The sequence below is a fragment of the Meriones unguiculatus genome, chromosome 9, assembly GCF_030254825.1.
Source record: "Meriones unguiculatus strain TT.TT164.6M chromosome 9, Bangor_MerUng_6.1, whole genome shotgun sequence".
Classification (NCBI taxonomy): domain Eukaryota; kingdom Metazoa; phylum Chordata; class Mammalia; order Rodentia; family Muridae; genus Meriones; species Meriones unguiculatus.
In genome coordinates this window covers 69858747-69877533 of record NC_083357.1, presented here as the reverse complement: position 1 = coordinate 69877533, position 18787 = coordinate 69858747, and the positions used below count along the sequence as shown (strand labels likewise).

Sequence of the window (18787 nt, the reverse complement as noted above, 5' to 3'; positions counted from 1 at the left end):
AGCTTCACTTATGTGCATATTAGAGGCACATGGTCACAGTTAGTTTTGCAGTGTGTCTCCCTCCCCAAACTCATTTTTTCAGGTGCTCTGGGATGCTGTGTTCTCCCTGGAAGAATACCCAAATGTATTGTGAGTATGGTGCACAACTATAGCAGCAGGGAGATCTATAGAGAACCTGTCTTGGTGCTTTCCAAATCTCTCATATTAATCATCCTATTGCAGTTAGACTGCTACATTTCAGACTTCTCATATTATGAGGAGTGACTGGCAAATAGGTGGTTCCATGGTTAATTTACCCACTGACCTTAGATCCAAAACTTTCTAATTTGCAGGCCATTCTCAGTCTATGAGGTCTGTTCTGAGCTGCTGAGGGCTGAATGGCTTTCCTTGTGTAGTTTACCCATCCGTATTTTTTGACTTGTCAAGTTCTGGACCCCGTTTTCCGAACTACAGTTGTTTCACAGGGCTATCTCCTCCTGGGGTTGTGGCAAATTAAATTCCGACTCCCTGACTTGTGCTTGTTCCTTGCTTTCAGACACAAGGTAGTTCAGCTAGATAGCATGCTCCCTCTCACCATGAGCACTGTCTTTGCAGTTATACTGAACAACGAAGTGTCATTTTTCTCCACTGTAGAGCTATCAGCTAGATAAGTACCTGTTTAGTCAAAACCTTCACCTAGGTTAGAGGCTTGTTCTCAGAGGAGGACTGCTATTCTCTTTTACTTTTTGGACCAGGCTTTTGCTTGCCTTCTCCCCCCCCCCCCAAGCCAGGGAACAACCAGTAGGAGCTGGTTTTGGCATGGGCTATATCCTTTTCAGTGTCTAACACTACCTTCGCGATTTCCAAAATGCTTCTCTTTTTTTCTTTGGAATAGAGGGTGGGTTTTCTTATTCTTATTTCTTATTCCTTCACCAGCACACACAGGGTAGCTTCTAGTCCACCTTTTTTTCTGGGAGTCCATTTTCTTTTTTCTTTAGGTATTCTTTAGCAATTTATTCTTTTAAAATTATTTATTTTTGATGTTATAAATAAAATACTCCCCCTTCCCTCTTCTCCTTCTAAAATTTTCCATAGCAATTTCTTTCCAGTAACACCAAGGTTAGTTTGGGGTTACCAGTAAGTGATTTGGTGTGTGAACGTGTGATAATGTCTTTACTCTTACTTTTTGGTATGTGCTTTAGATGGATCTTTTAATTCTAAGTTGTCATTGGTTGTCTCAGAGATTTGAGATATTACCTTACTACTTTTAAGGTCCCATTGCTTCTCAGTATTCTGTCAGTCTAGCTGTTGTCTGTTTCGGCTAATAGAACTTACCTTTCTCCATAGCCCTTGCCTTTCCTCACAGACCTAAGTTCTGTATTTGAAAGCTCTTGCTGTCCTTCCCTCAGAAAAGCAAGAACACAAGACTGATGACTGGCGCTAGCATTTGCTGTGGCTCCCTCACTTCGTCTTTTGCTTAAGGGTTAAGTGATGTGGAAATCCATAACCATCCCTTTCCTGGCTGGGAGCCTTTACCAGTACATTACTATAATTACATGCTTTTTGTATTTGCTAATGTTCTGTTGCATACTATAAGATGTCTACGGTTCTTATCATCATCTGTTGTCATCTTCTACTGTACTATGTCCAGAAATTAACAAAGCAGTCATTTTAGTCATAATAATTGCTCAACTCTGATTTTATCTACCCAACTTATATAAAGTTATAATTTCATTGCCCAAGAATATTTGCTGGATTTCTACCCAATTGCTTACAACTTTAGTAAGAGTAATTTTGATGCTAAAGAAAGATAATCTTTTCTCAGATATCATCTTGAATACTTGCTCCCATCTTTGGAGTAGGTAGGAACTCCCTTTTATTGGAGTTGCTTTACTTGGACAAGAAATTCTGTCTCAAAGACATTTTCTCAAGCACAACTTATAGCTTAACTTTTTAATGAACTTGAAGCTTCCTACACGGTCTAACGATAATAGATTTGTAGATGATACATGGCCTCAGAACAAGCATGTCTTGAAAACCATTACATTTTTGTGTGTGTGATTTTCCTTCCTTCCTTTTTTTTTCTTGTTTTTCCTTTTCTTTTCCCTCCCTCTCCACTCCTACCTTTCCTCTTTTCTTCTTTTCCATCCATTCATTTAACTGTGTATTCAGATTTATTATTTAGCCTAGGCTGGCTTTGAACTCAAGATCTTCTTGCCTCCACCATACCTGGAAAATTTACCTTTTCTATATAAATTCAGTTTTCTTTATTTTGGGAGGAAAAAAGTTGTACCATCTTTCCTATACACAAAATATTAGGAATTAGGGAAGCCTTTAGACAACAGCAATATTATATAGGAATTGGTGTCTCTGTGTGTTTGTGTGTATGCACACGTGTTTATGTCTCTATGTCTGATGTTTCTAAGATTTCCGTGCTATTTTCCTTAAGAAATCAGAATTATTGATATTATAAGGTGTGAATTAGATTTTTAGTGCCACCGTGAAAAGAATTATAATCAATTTTAAATTTTGAAAGTTTATTTTCTAGTGTATTATTTTTTGAATCCATCAAAATTATAAAAAATAAAATTAATCTTATAGGAGAGGTGAATATGTTCATGATATATTTTAATGTAGCATAGTGTAAGTTATGTACTATTATAAACATCACTTATAACTATTCTTCTGGCTTGTATACCTAAAAATACAAATAAATGATTTGCTTAATTCTTCATTCTTTTAAATGGGTTTAATTAGTAAATAAAACAAAAACTAAATCTTACCTTCACTTCTTCTTTTACTTTTAAATAGTGAGGTTAATACCTCTTAAAGTAATCTTTTTTTTTAAAGGAATTTAAAAAAAATATTTTTATTTTATGTGTTCGTGTATTTTTGCCTGCATGTACACGTATGTACTATGTGCATGCAGTACCAGCAGAGGCCAGAAGAGGGCACTGGAATTCCTGGGACTGGAATTCCAGAAAGATGCAAGCCTCCATGTGAGTGCTAGTAATCAAATCCAGGTCCTCTAGAAGCCGTACTCTTAATCACTGAGTATCTCTCCTGCTCCTTAAAGCAATTCTTAACTCAGGATACTTTATGAAAACATGATGGCTGGAAAAGCCTTGTCTATTGCATTTATTTGTTTAAAACAGCTGTTCTTAGTCTGTGGGTTGCATATCAAATCCTTTGGAGGTTGTATATCAGATATCCTGTATATCAAATATTTACATTATGATTCATAATGGTAGCAAAATTAGTTATGAAGTAGCAACAAAATTTTATGGTTGGGGTCACCACAATGCGAGGAACTGTATTAAAGGGTCACAGCATTAGGAAGGTTGAGAACCAGTGCCTTAAAACTCTAGGTAACAGTGTATATTCGTTGCATTGAATAATTTTGGTTTCTAACATACAACGTAATTCTATGTCGACTGGTCATATTCTGCAGTGTCTGAAGTGTTTCCTTGTTTTCACAAACAAGCAGCAGATCAAAGTCATTTACTATAAAAGAGGAAAATATCAGTTCTGGTCAAACGGTATCCTCAGTATTATTTCTGTTTATATTTCTTGAAGAATTGCACAGTGAATCCAAAAGAAAATATCCTGAAAAGAGTAAAGGATGTTGGACACATCTTTAAAGAGAAGTTTGCTAATGCTGTGGGGCAGGGATGTATTGACATCGGAGCACAGGTAACGTGAGCACGCATCTGTTAGTGCTGCAGTATAGAAGTCATGTGTCTGTGTAGTCTGTGCTGTGGTGGTATTTGTGTAGGAGTATAACATAGTGGCAGATGGTATAGATCCCAGATGCTTGTGTTTGCTGCTGCTAATGGGACCCTGTAGGTGAAATCCCTCGTCAGCCCAGCACACAAAACAAAAATGTGTTTGCAATTTAAAAATTAAGAAAAAAATTAAAATCTATGAATACACAAACGGGATTGTATTATACTACTACTTGTTATTGAGTAATACCATTTAGGCCCCCATGTAAGTGCTGGGAATGTAACTAGTGCTTACGTTCCCAGTAACTAGTGCTCTGAGTTACTGCCTGGGCTGGCTCTGCTCTTTATAAACTGTGTAGTCTTGAACGCGTTGTTTAAGTTCTGAGACTGCCCCTGCTTCTGGGCCACTTCGTCACGTGACGTGAGGGTGCTAAGTAACAGCAAGTACTTAGTGTGGATGTACTGCACATATCTGTGCCAGCGCGGTGAAGTTATGTTTTGATGCCACTGGTTAGTTTAAACCAGCAAGCGGTTCTCAGCCCCTTTGGGGTTCAAATGACCCTTTCATGGGGTCAACTAAGACAACTAAATGTAGATATTTATATTATGGCTCGCGACAGTAATAAAATTACAATCATTAAATAGCAAGAAAGATAATTTCACAGTTGAGGTCACCACAACATGAGGAACTGTATTAAAGGATCGCAGCATTAGGAAGGTTGAGAGCCGCTGGTTTAAATGATTATACTGAAAATTCTTTTCAGCACATGTGACATTTACATTCTTATTTTGGAATAAAGGAATGTTGCTTATGTGTGTATGTATTTGTAATTCAAGCACCTAATTTTTAGTTGATGGGAGCTAATCATTTGTTTAAAACATTTAGTGATTAGATCAACTTTGGCTTTTGTTTGTTTGTTTTTGTTTTTGTTTTTTGGCTTGTGCTAGTGTTATTAAGTATTAAAGACAGAAACTATACTTTCAGTCTTAGCCATTTCAAAAGCAAATGTTCTACATCACCAAAAGGATGTATAAAGTGCTTAAAATAGTACTTAGTATGTAGCCTCTGTAAAGCAGGTGACAGAGGAACACCATCAGCTCCTAGACCTACTACTCTGGTTAATTTATTTAGAGTGCTAATGACTCATTTATATTAAGCCTTGGACTTTAAACAAACTTTTGTTTATGATTTCTTGCTTAGCCATGTTCCTAAGAGGAGCAGAGTGTGTTTCAAGAAAAGACTTCCACAAAATTTGGTTGTTTTTGATTTTCTAAAACAATGAAATCTTATTATTTTTCCTTTTGTTTGTAGCGATATAAACTTGGGGTCCGATTGTATTATCGAGTGATGGAATCCATGCTTAAATCAGTAAGTTAAAGAGAATAAACTAGAAAAAATTCAATGCTGACATAAACAAAGTTTCAAATAAACTTTTAAAAAAATTATCTGTTTTAGGAAGAAGAACGTTTATCCATTCAGAATTTTAGGTAAATATTGTCTAACTTTAATAAAATAGTTTCTTTTTTTTAAAGCTGTATTTAAAATAACACTTTCTTTTTCCACTTTAGCAAACTCCTAAATGACAACATCTTTCATATGTCCTTATTGGCCTGTGCTCTTGAAGTTGTGATGGCAACATATAGCAGTAAGTAAAATTTTCATAAATAAGCACTGGGGCTTAACTTAAAGTAAATAAATCCTTAGGTTCTGTTGTGGGTTTGTTATTATTTTGTTTTTGTGTGTATCTGTGTGCTACGAAGAAAAAGTCATACTGTAGATCAGTATATATGGAACAGTGTAATTGGCTGTTACAGATATTTAAATGGTTTAACATGTCAGTCAGGTCATCTGGGGGATAGAATTTTACGAGGCTTTTGCTCTGAGCATATTGAATCCAGGAAAGGTACTAATGAAACTGCTACACAGGCGTGTGAGCATGTAAAGTGCCACAGGAGTGTTGAAGAACAGCCAGTGTTTGTATACAACACTGTGGTGTATATGGGTGTTCTCATGAGGCCAGGAGTAGGAATCCACCAGAAACTGGATGCTTAGTAACTGGTTGCTGCTTTTATAATAGCTGTGACAATTTAATGATTGTTGAAAAATAACAGAAAAGCCCATAACTTTTTTTAGTATAAATTGAAAAAAATATTACTTTTCAAACATTGTTTCAAATATTAAAAAGTTTTACTTGAAGAACACAAGGAGGAACTGTCATCTCAAGAAGGAGCTACAGAATAAAGGTTAGATTAGTAATCACTGAGACCAAATCCTCACAAATCACCACAGTCCGCACATTCTTAAGAGAGATCGTTTTCTAATACAGTTAGCAGTCTCTTCCAGTCCTTTGGCAGTGTGAAGGACTGTACTTAGGGCAGGGACTAGGCAACCCAGCTCTCCTTTACTTACTGTTTTTGAGACAGGATCTCACCAGGCATTAAACTCAGTTTGTACCCTGACCAGGTCTTGAACTTGTAATTTTCTTGCTTCAGCCCCATGAGTATGTGGCATTATAGGCTTGCAGCATCAGGCTTGAGGCAGGGTCTCACTGTGTAGTGCCAGCTCTGTATAGATCAGGCTGGTCTCAAACTCAGAAATCTACCTGCTTCTTCATCCTGAGTGCTGAGTGCAAGCTGCGTGTACTGCTCAGCTAACCAGCAGAATCTTAAAAGCATTACTAGTCTTCTCAACCAAGCAGTAATGGTAGTTAAAGTGGGCATGATAATGAATTGCTTGTAAGATAGCTGCCTGAGTATTAGTGCAGGCATGTAAAACTGTACAAATAGGATAGAAACTCTGATTCCTACATATTAGAAACATATGTACACATTCACTTAAAATTTGGAAGCCTATTTCCTGAGAGGATGTAGACCATAGAATAAAAGAAAACATCTGCTTTAAGTAAAAATTGCTCACCTTTTTTTTCTGTATTTTGATTCTGTGTGATAAGGTCTCTCAAATCTTATGATTTTAGACTGTAATATTTCATATTGACACATTTTTTCCCTTTTATTTTTAGGGAGTACATCACAGAATCTTGATTCTGGAACAGATTTGTCCTTCCCGTGGATTCTTAATGTACTTAATTTAAAAGCCTTTGATTTTTACAAAGTGATTGAAAGTTTTATCAAAGCAGAAGCCAACTTGACAAGAGATATGATAAAACATTTAGAAAGATGTGAACATCGAATTATGGAATCCCTTGCATGGCTTTCAGTAAGTGACTAGCTAAATAACTAAAGGTGTTCAAATGTACATGACTAGTTACTTGTTAGTGAGAAGTTACTTCTTTAACGAATCATCCAGATCCAGCTGAGAATCAAGTGGAACATGAGAATGGGCTTTGGGTAGATTGGTGGGCATGCATTCATGAGTGTGGATGCAGGTATTTGAGCTGCTTGTTTTTTCTGTTGAGAACACTACCAGGCCAGCTGGCCTCTTGAGTGTCCTAGATCATCTTTTGCCTTTGCTTAGGAGCAACTTCTCAGAAAGCTTGGCACTTTAAAATTGAAGTCTTGAAAGTATTGAGGTAATTTATTTAAAAATTAGGTGTTATTGTTCATAATATACATGTTTACACTTTTCAACAAAATTAATATTCTGAGGTTATGTAATTTTTCTTTTTTATCTGTTTGATCATTTTGTCCTAATGTTAAAGATAATAATACAAAGTTCACACTATTGTTTAGTGGTAGATATTGTTTTATAGCATTATATAGGTGGAGACTATGTGCTGAAGGCATTTTAGGTAGAGCATATAAACTATTGAGCTTTTGTTTTAATAAAGGCAGCATTTCCTATGTACTAATTATAAGATATTCCCCTAAAGGGATATTTTATTTTTCAAGTTTAACTTTACTGGATAATACCTTTTGATTCAACAGACTTTTAGATTTTAAAATAATGATTTAAACTATGTTACATGTTATGCATGTTTTGAGCTTCAATATGAAACAAAAGGAGTTTTAAAGGTTGTTTTTAAGATTTATTTATTTATTTATATAACATTCAGCCTGCATGTGTGCCTGCTCACCAGAAGAGGGCACCAGATCTCACCATAGATGGCTATGAGCCACCATGTGGTTTCTGGGAATTGAACTCAGTACCTTTAGGAAGAATAGCCAGTGTTCTTAACCTCTGAGCCATCTCCCCAGCTCCCAAGTTTAAAGTCTTTGGAGCATCTCTAGTTTGAGATTTTTGGATTAGGAAGGCTCAGCCTGTGAGAATCTGTGCAAGTACTTTTATTTTTCACATGTTGCTAATATCTATTTTAAATTAGAAATTTATGAGGTTGGTAGTGAATAACTTTGAGAAGATAAGTCATGGCATGCAGACATGGTATTGTCTATTTCTTCTGTGAGAATGATCATCATTATATTGGAAAGTATATCATGTGGACATACTTGAACTTTCACAGACTTTAAAAAACTGAAATTATATACATGTATATATATGGGGAAAATACATATTTAAGGTGACAGTTGGATGAGTTTTTCATTAATTGAGTGTATCGATGTAATGAATACCCAGGTAAAGACCCATAGCAACATTTTATAGACTTTTGATTTTGTATCATTAAAAACAAATCTCATTAGCACTGAAAACGAATGGGATCGTGTTCACATTGTGTTGTTGATGGAGGGGGAAAGTCAAATGAAGTACTAATTATTTTCATTCCCCTTAAAATATGCGTGCATATGTACATGTACTGGAGATTGAGCCCAGACCACATGGGCTCCCCCTTGGCCACAGCTCCACTCTGTGCTTGCAGCTTTTCTCAGGCAATGTCCTACAGTTCAGGTATCTTCAGTATCTCCATGGCAACTTAGGCTTCACTTCCACAGCTTGATATGTTAGCATATCTGGGCCTCCTGGCAACTGAGGACCAAGTGTTCAAAACACGAGAATATGGGAGACATTTTAAATCATAGCAGCTATGTTATGACTCCAAAATATTGTTGTCTGTTTTGTTGATTTTTAATGTGAGTTTTAAAAAATATTTGTTTTAACTTTATCTGTATTAATATTTCTTTGCATACATGCATGTATATGTATAACATGAATGCCTATTAGACCCCCTGAAACTCTGGGTCACGGATGGTTGTGAGCCACCATGTGGGTGCTAGGAATCTAACTTGGGTCCTCTGCAAGAGCAACAAGTGCTTTTGACTACTGAACTTAAAAGAGTTTTCTATTTAATTCAGTCATATTTGTTTCTACCAGTTTCAAAAAGGTTTTCTCTACCCTTTCGTTTACCATAGTTCAATGTTATACTTTGATTTTTGTGGTAATGTTTTATCTGCAGTCCTTTACAGTCTTACTGTGTTTATTACTTATAATGCCTACCAGTCATTTATTGCCTTTATATCTCATTAGATGACTTAAAACAGTTTATGGCATGATTTTGTCAGATGTAGTAGTTAGTTATATAGGATAAGTAAGGGACAGAAGGGCTCAACTAACAATGACATTCAGGCTTCTGGCTTATAACTAAGTGGTAGTGGCATTTAAGAAAATAGATAGCCTGGGCTGTATGTAATTTTCTTGAGGAAAACTCCAAATTTTTTACATGGAGTTTGAAATAATTGCAAGCCATTGAAATTGAGATCAGTTGGATATACGTGTTAAGTTTTGGGAACAGCTTTACAGGGTTCTTGCTTTCTGACCCTGTGGTATCAACAGTCAGGGGCAGGTAGATTTGCTTCCAAGATTGCCTTCACTGTCAAGTTTATACTTTACTGACTTCTCACTTCTTCCTTTTTCTACTTCCTATCCCATCTTGCCCTGTGGTCTAGTATGAAAGCTTTGCTTCCTCAGAGCAGTTTGGTTTTAGGGTAGGCACACTTGTGACCTAGAGCCTGGATTCCCAAATGCTTTTAAAGGACCATGTCTGGAAATTACATTCTGCTGGTCAAAACGGTCACAACGGTTGCCAGATTGAGGGAGTGGGGAAATAGATGCCACCTCCTGTTTAAACAGAGTCAGGGTCACGTTTCAGAAGAGCATGTGGCTTGCAAAATACTGCTGTGGCAGAAGGGTGAGAAACACTGGCAGGAAGCTGAGGAATTCGTCAATTAATAGCTCCTCCTCCTCCTCCTTCTCTTCTTCTGCCTGTTTCTCTGATAAAAAAATGGAGCTGAGATGATTTATTGACGGTGAAGTAGAGAGGGTAAAGTGGCACCTAAAAGTTTGAGGAGAGTGGTTGTGATTTGAAATTGTTACTATGGGACTTGATAGAGAGAGTAGACTGATGAAGGATGAAAGAATTACCCTGCAGAGGACCAGGCAAGTTTGAGGCAGAAACTAATCATCTGTAGTTCTCCCACAATTCTGTATGATGGCATTCTTTCCCCCAGAATCATCTTGCAGCCATTTGTAAGAGTAGAAAAGGTGAGTTATTAAGTGCAGTCAGGTGTCAGAATTATAGCTAGGTAGGTGCTGCAGAGTGGTAGTGGAGTCAGGAATTTTTGACCAGAGAGTATTTAGGGTTAAGATTTGAAGTTTTGGCTGCTTAGAGCCCAATGAAATAGAGATTTCAGTTAGGAATTTTTGGTGATGTTTCAAGTGGCAAGTGTGATGAATAGAGGTATGAGAAGACATTTTTTTATTCATAGAAATAATCTCAGGAGAGTGCAGACTGAATAGGAATGGAGATAGAAGACCCTGAAAAGAAGAGATTCAGGAAATAAGAGGCTGGGAGAAGGTCAGAACCACCCAGGGCATGTGTAGCAAGGAGGAATGTGAAGGGAATAAGATTTCAGTGCAGAGGATCCTAGAAGGTCAGAGGAAAAAGGCCTTGAAAAGTTAGAATTGTAATGTTCTTTGACCAAGTTGCTAATCTCTATAGAAAGGACCTTTTATCTGGGGATCTGCCTTGTGAAACAACTGTCTCATATTAGGAAATCTGCTTAGTTTTTTTTGTTTGTTTGTTTGTTTTGTTTTGTTTTAATTAATAGTGACATGGCTCCTTTCTTCTTTAGTTTTTAACTTTTGTGTCTTTATTCTTAAAATGAATATCTTTATAAGACACTACGTTGTTGGTTCTTGCCTTTGGTTTTTATTGTCACCCAGTTGGATGATAAACTGCTTTGAGACATTTGAAATGTTTTCTCTCTCTCTCTCTCTCTCTCTCTCTCTCTCTCTTTCCCTTCCACTCTCCCTCTCCCACCTTTTTCTTTCCCTCTTTCTTTCCCCACTGCCTCTCTTCTGTTTCTTTTTTTTTTATTTTTTGAGGCAGAGTCTCCTAGGGAATCATTATGTAGAACTCCTTCTGTCTTGTATCCCAGTTTCTGGGAGTATCAACGTGCCACCATGCTCAGCTTGTGGAAAGTTTTACGTCTAATGTGATTATTGATACGTTTGGGACTAAATTCTCTTGGTGTTTATTTTCGCCTCATCTGTCTTTTTATTTGTTTTCTTTTTTGGCCATCTTTTGCATTGAATAATTTTAATCCATTTTATCTTGTCTGTAGGCTTACTACTCACATTCTTTTATTTTATTTTATAATTGGTTACTTTAAGATTTATAATGTGTTACCTTAATTTCTCAGTCTATCTTTGAATGTTATTTTACAACTTCCCATGTAGTATAAGGACCTCGCAACCAGTTGTATCAGGACAGTCTCATGCTACTTTGGAGAGTGAGGCAGGAAAATTGCTTCTGTTTGTTTAGGAGTTCAAGTCCAGTGTGGATAGCAGGTTAAACTTTGTCTTAAAAACAAATGAACAAATGAACTACCATAAATAAATAAACAAAAGGAATGGAGGCAGAGGAGACAGGAAGGAGAAAAATTGTATACTTACGGTTTGTCTCTCCCAACTTTGGTACTATTAGGGTTATATGTATTATCTCAGCAGAAATTATAAAAACAGCACGTTGCTATAACCTCTGCTATAAAGCATCAGTTATCTTCCCCTCTTTCTTTTTTTTCTGTTATTTAGAGACAGAGTATCACTTTATAGCTCTGGATGGCTTAGAACGCTAAACCAGGCTGACCTCAATCTCACAGAGATCCACCTGCCTCTGTCTCCAGAGTTCTGGGATTAAAAAAGCATGTGGCTCTTTTAATGTCAAGCCCATCGATTACCTTTTAGAGAAAGAGAGAGAAGATAAGATAAAAATAAAAATGCATTTTATTTATTTACATAAATAATTTATTCATTTTCTTTTTTGTGTTCTTTATTTTTTTTTATAGAGATTCATATTTTCGTCTGCTTTGTTTTCTTTCTGTCCCCAGGAATTTTTTATTCATTCTTTCATTTAACTTTTTGTGTACAGGTCTGTCTGTGATGACTATGTCAACTTGTGTATGTCTGGAAAAACAGGTCACTTCATGCTTGGAAGCTGTTTGGCTAAGCATAGAATCCTAGGTGCCAGCTTTCCTTTCATATTTAAACAAGCTGCTACACTGTCTGGGTTTGTGTTATTTCTAAAATTATTGTGTGTTTGTTTCTCTGCTGTAGAAGGATTTCTTTCTGTCTCCTTGTAAGATTTTTCTCCCTGTCATTGGTTCTAACCAGCTTTCATGTAATGTGCCTTTTTAAATGAGCTTGTAGATTTTATTACATTCGGAAAATTGGGACATTATACCTAAAGATATTTTTATTGACCTCTCTAACTCTACTTTTGGGATTCCACTCTCTCTATGTATTAAGTTGCTTGGGGTTGTCCCGTAGCTGACTATTGCACCGTCCTGCTCTTTTTTAAAGGAGGATGGTTGTCTTGTATTTTTCATTTTAGATGGTTTGGGGTTTCTTTCTTTTTTTCTTTTCTTTTTTAAAAATTATTATTTATAGTGTTCTGCCTGCATGTGAACCAGCAGGCCAGAAGAGGGCACCAGATCTCATTATAGCTGGTTCTGAGCCACCATGTGGTTGCTGGGAATTGAACTCAGGACCTTTGAAAGTCCTCTGAGTCATCTCTCCGGCTCCTTAGATAGTTTCTGTGGCTTTACATTCAAGTTTATTGGTATTTTCCTTCTGAAGTGTTTGATCTGCTGTTAATTCCATGTACATTTCGGATACTATTTATTTTTAATGGAGGACTATTTTTTTATTAAATTTTAATTTTTTATATTAATTACAGCTTATTTACTTTGTATCCCAGCTGTAGCCCTCACCCTCATTTCCTCCCAATCCCACCTTCCCTCCCTCATCTCCTCCCTGCCCCTCTCTAAGTTCACTGATAGGGGAGGTCCTCCTCCCCTTCCATCTGACCCTATCTTATCAGGTCTCACCAGGACCGGCGGCAGAGTCCTTCTTTGTGGCCTAGCTAGGCTGCTCCTCCTACGGGGGGAGCTGTGGGGAGGTCAAAGAGCTAGCAACAGAGTTCATGACAGAGTCAGTCCCTGTTCCCCTTACTAGGGAACCCACTTAGATACTGAGCTGCCCTGGGCTACGTCTGAGCAGAGGTTCTAGGTTATATTGGATACTATTTTTTTTTCAACTCTAGAAAACTTTATTTAGAATCCTTTTATATATCTTTAACAGATTTATGCTCCTTTGCCTTCTTGGACACATGGAACATAAGTATTATAACTTTCTAAACATCTGTCTGCTAATTCTAATGTCTATTTCCTTTAAGATGTGTTTCTAATGACTGATATTCTCCTTTCTAACAATCACTTACTTTTTGCCTCTTGGTGATATTTTACTAGATGTTAAATATTATGAATTTAGCCTTACTGGGTCCTGGGTATTTTCATATTCTTAATATTTCTGAGCTGTGTTTTGGAACACATTTATATTGTTTGTAAATAGTGTGATTGTTTTTTTTAAATACCCCCCCATACACAACCTTTTTTTTTTTTTTTTTTTTACTCCAAGAAGTTTTTCTTCTTTCAAACAGCAATCTTTATATCTAGTTTTAAGAACCTCGACTACTGCCTATAGATGGATCATAAGCTCACCCACCGTGGCTGGTAGAAATCAGAGTTTGTACTGGTTCCCCCCAGCAGCGGCTCTGCTCCCCCAGTGGTTCCTTTTCAGTATTGAGTCACTAGCTCCTGGGTATGTACTGCTTGTACCCAGCTGCAGTGGGTCTTCACAGACCTCTCTCTTCTGTTAATTCTGTCACTGTGGTATTGTTGACCTCTGTTTGGGACCAGTGGTTTCCATTCCCATTTTTGTTTGTTTGTTTGTTTGTTTGTTTGTTTGTTTTTCTGTGTTGTTGCCTGGACACTATGCAGTAAGCTGCAGCAATAGTGTCTCACCATGTACTTCAAGTCTCCCATGGGCCCTGTTGCTCAGCATCTGAAAACTATTTTGTTTATTTTGTCCAGTTTTGTAATTGTTAAAAAAAAAACAAAAACTCAGTCTTGTTTGTAAACTTGTTTCAAAACTCATGTCAGTTTCTAAATATAAGGTCAGTTTCTAAATATAAGGCTTTGTGATTGTGAAATATGTATAAATATGAAGTATGTATCCATGAGGAATTTTTAGGACATTGTTTCTGTTTTCCTGCATTAACTGAATCAGGTGGTATGGGTGCTGTTCTGGAATACTAGTTACTTTGTGGTGACACTGAAGTGCTAATAGTTCATTATTTCTTCTTGATACTTGAAAACCACAACAAAGTTGTCTCCTATAAATACTGTCAACATGCCTTACTCATTACTTTGGATTCCATTCAATCACCAAACACAAGCAAGTTTCCTCATGTAGTTACATTAATTTTGGTCAGTATACCCTTACGTTAAAAGGTTAAAGGTTGTTTTAGATGAAGGACAGTATTATATACCAGCACTGTGATTCTGAGTTACTTGGGCTTTTGAGTCCTTATTTGGTGGCAAACTCATAAACAGATTTTTAAGATGCTTTGTTATCTTTTGAAAATGTCAGTTGACAGGAAGTGAACACAAAAGGGAGAAAAGGCTGTGGCTCTGTAAAAGCCAAGAAAGAGTCTTGTGTTGCCTGTTTCTGTAGTGAATCATTAACCTCTGGTGTACTCTGCACAAAGGTTGCAGTATTCACCAAGAGACAATGTGCTGGACTTTTTTTTTTTTTTAAGTTACAGTTTACAAAGAACTATGTCTTATGAGACAGCAATTGAATTGTAAGATAATGATCATTGGATGTACTAATTTTTAAAACTGTGGGTTAGGGCAGTGAAACAATGCATATGCCATATTTACGGGTTCATAACAACCAGGCAACTAGAATGAAAACCTGTTACATTGATTTTTTTTTTTTATCTTTAAAAGCAGTTCTTTCTGAAAACATATTTAAGGCTTTAAACTTTCTTACCATGATCTACTTTATCCTTAATATTACACCTTTAGCTTCTACAGATAACTAGTATGTTCCTGGGTGACACGGGAGACTTGGCTTCACAGTCAAAGTTGAATTTTTTTTTTTCGTTACAGAGTTTTTCTGTGTAGCCTGAAAATATTTATTTTGTTCAGAATATAGTTTTGATATTGGCTGATATAGGGTTGTAGGGTATTCCATGTTCTCTGTCTCTGTAAAAAAGAACTGATCACAAGTGAATAGTTGCAGCAGAAACAGTGTTTAGTAAGAGTGTATGTCTGAGGGTTGGAGGCAGGGGCTTGGGAGCAGGTTAGACCACACATTTCAGTAAGTCCATGGCCTTGCTGTGTAAATAAACTGTGGAGCTTTTGTGTTACCTTGGGGTGGGCTTTTGGCTCATTTCATAACATGAGCTTTTCTAGACATTTTTTATTACAGTGCCATTCTACATACAACTTCCTATGTTGCCAGTCTGATCAGCTTCTTTACTGTTCCCCCAGGAGAGTGAGGTTTAGTATTGAAGTGGGTCCCAGGTTCCTGTCAGACACCTGGAGTGCTCTGTGCCTTCCCCACTGGCACTGGCTAGTTGTAGCTAGCCTTGAATAGGGTAGGAGGTCACTGCTTGCTTGGCTTTTCCCCCTGTGTGCTTGGTGTGATGTCTTCTGGGATTTTACCTTTTACCTTATTATTTTGTACCAATTTGGCTTCCAAATATCTCTGTTTTTCCATTAGTTTTAATTTTTTCAAACATTTTTTCTTTCACTGTAGTTTGATGTGGAGCCTCCTGACTTTAGAAAAATAGTTTACTATGCCTCTCACATATTTAATTATTTTAAATATTTGGGTGTTCTTTTGTTTTTACATCATAGTGATCTTTCTAAAAAGGTGTCTTTTGTACTGCCTTTCAACTCATACTTTAGTGTCTAAGTTTGCTCATGCCTTGTTCCTGTTCAAGAACCTGTAATAACTTCTTTTGCTTTACAGAGAAACTTAGCCTTTTTGCAGTGGCTATAATAATTTAGCTCTCTTGTCACAGACCTTCTTTCTAGCCTACTTACTGTAACCACAGGGTTTTTTCATCTCTGATGCAGACCACATATATCCACTGAGAGATGGCATGTTTGACGTAAGACATGAGATCAGAGACTTCAGTTTTAAGTCCTTGCTCTTCTATGTACAAGCGAATGTCTTTTGTAAATTGATGAATACATTTTAATTTTTTTCATTGTCTGTTTTATTTGATGGATAGTGATGTTGGAAATTTCCCTAGAATCTTAGGCTAAGAACGTGTTTTGTCAGTTGAGACAAGAGATTCAAGTCCATCTACTGCAAATATATTGCTTTTAGAAAGGTTCAGAATTATTTGTCACTATTTAATATGAATCTATATTCACTTGAATTACCTCATAGTTTATAAATGATTAGAGAAAAAAATTTTAAAGATAGTACAGGGGTTTCATTTTTCTGTTTTTCTTTAATTCCACTCTCTTAAATTCTTTTTGGACAATACGTGATTTTCTGCATATCCGCTATTTGAAAGAACTGTAATTGCCCAAGTGAAATAAATACAACATGAAAAATAGCCCTAAGCCTCCAAGGAGCCTGTGATTTAGTAGAGATGTGAATTGCTGTGCTGTGGTGTGGAAAAAAAAAAATGGCCAGGAGTCAAAATAGTGTTCACTTATGGATGAAAAGTGGGGCTTGCAACAGATTTGGAAATGTGCAATGATGAATGTGGAAGTGGCCCTGAAAGTTATGTCACACCCATGCACCCTGGTGCATGCCAGGGCTCCAGAGGGAGACCCTGTCTTAGAAACAAACAAAAAATACACAGAGCAACCCCTCCCCAAGTTACTCTTGATAAAAATGAAAAGCTAGCCCTATCAGTAAAGGAGGTATTTTATAAAAGGGAATACACTAGGTAACTTTATATACTAACTTTTTGTGGCAGTGGGAGTGGGGATATTCTTGAAACTGAGTACATACTTCCTTTCTACTTTACCAAAGCATATTTTAGTATTTTTGCTTTTAACCATTGTAAACATTATTATGTTAGTGTACTGGAATCCTCATTTGCTAACATCCTCAGGATGTTAAAGGTTTGGGGTTTTGTTTTAGGTTTATTTGTTTTGTATGAATGCGTGGTTTACTTACACGTGTGCACGTATACTCTTGTCTGACTGGTGCCTGTGGAGGTCAGACGAAAACATCAAATCCTCTGAACTTCAGTTATGGGCATTGTGAGCCACCATTTGGGTGCTGAGAACCAAACTGGGTTTTCTGCGAGATCCTCCAGTGCTGTTAACCATGAAGCCATTTCTGCAGCCCTGAATGCTGTGCTTTTTAACCAGTGCCTTTCCTTTGCTCGTCCTCTTGTCTCACAGGTGGGTATTTCTCAATGTTTTTGGTGTCTTCCTGTTGCTAGAATTTTTGGGGTAAAAATCTGAGCTCCAGAAGTTCCAACAAGATTTCTGTCTCCAGCAAGGTCACCTGTCCCCCAGTAAACGAATAGAGATAAGTAATCGTAAAATGCAGAGAATGATAATTTATTCTGTGGCAGTTTGGGAAGAGGAACAAATGAAGGTCAGTTACTGTTAAGTCTATCTTTGGGGGTCTAGAAATGAAGTCTAAAAAACATGCATAACTCAGCAGTCTTCCTTAAGGTGTGGTTCCACTCATCAACTTGAGTCTACTCTATGATTAAGTTGTCAGAACTATGTGAAATTTCTTTCAGGAAGGCAAGTTCCTCCTCTTGCCAGCATCAAGGATTCAGCCTTTCCTTTCCTTCAGCCTGGTATTCCTAGGAAAATTTTAATTTGGGATCCATTGTTTCATTAGTTTGTTAGTCAGAGAAAGGCATGAGTGTCTGTTTTTAGAATATCTACTTTGCCAAAATAATTTTATATTATATTACCAGTTTATAAGAAGTTGCTTTTAGAGCCAGGTGTAGTGGCACATACCTTTAATCCCAGTACTAGGGAGGCAGAGACAGGTGGATCTCTTTGAGGTCAAGGCCAACTTGGTCTACATAGTGAGATCCAGGACAGCCGAAGCTATGTAGTGAGATCCTCTATCAGAGGAGAGAGAGAGATGTTACCCTTAGCATGCTCTTCTAAGCCAACTAAATCACTAATGTACTGTAATGTAACAGACACAGGCAAAACTTAAAAGTCAGGGCCACCCTGGTCACTATTGTGAGTTTCAAGCCAGCTAGAGCTATGTAGTGAAATCCTGTCTCAAAAATTAAGTATCAGCCAACTGATTGATCAGTCCAGCTGTTTAAGAATGCATTTTAATAATGTGTAGAAACTTGGTTTAGGAAGTAGTGCTTAGAAAAAGCCTCATCCTTCACATTTCTTTGGAATCTTCCTGATCAACATATAAACCAGCATTAAAATGGTGCTCACTTCCGCATGAAATAGTTGATGTAGAAACAATAAGAGGCAATGTATACCGGTACTGTGAAGGGTTCTTATGTGTGTAAAATCATTTACTTCCTAAAGCTGTATTGAAATAGAAGCTCCCATTTTTACATGTGAAGAAACCAAGGCAGAGTAATCAGGAAACAGCCGAGGCTCTGGCTGCAGTCTGTTCCCAACTTCGATGCTGTCTTTCCATGTGACTAGTTAGATGGTTATCATTTGGGTCATCATGATAGGTTTTGTTTGCCTCTTGGTCTGTTGCTGTGCTGTTACCAGCACAGGTACCTGGGCTATGGGTTGCTGGATCTCATTTACTCATCATGGAAGCCTTAAAGAGTAAACATGGCTATTGCTAATTTATACCTAAAGAAACCTGAAAGTCAGACCTTTTCAGATATCGTGCCTTTATGTGT

The 18787-nt window shown here is 37.1% G+C and overlaps 1 protein-coding gene across 1 annotated transcript in view; it reads left to right on the top strand.

Moving 5' to 3' along the window:
- Positions 1–18787, top strand: part of Rb1 (RB transcriptional corepressor 1) — a 133645-nt gene that overhangs the window by 59512 nt on the left and 55346 nt on the right. Inside the window, exons 13-17 of the mRNA XM_021645595.2 lie at positions 3556–3672; positions 5017–5073; positions 5161–5192; positions 5274–5350; positions 6725–6921. Of these exons, the coding sequence (XP_021501270.1) occupies positions 3556–3672; positions 5017–5073; positions 5161–5192; positions 5274–5350; positions 6725–6921 (480 nt within the window). The remainder of the gene's footprint in view (positions 1–3555; positions 3673–5016; positions 5074–5160; positions 5193–5273; positions 5351–6724; positions 6922–18787) is intronic.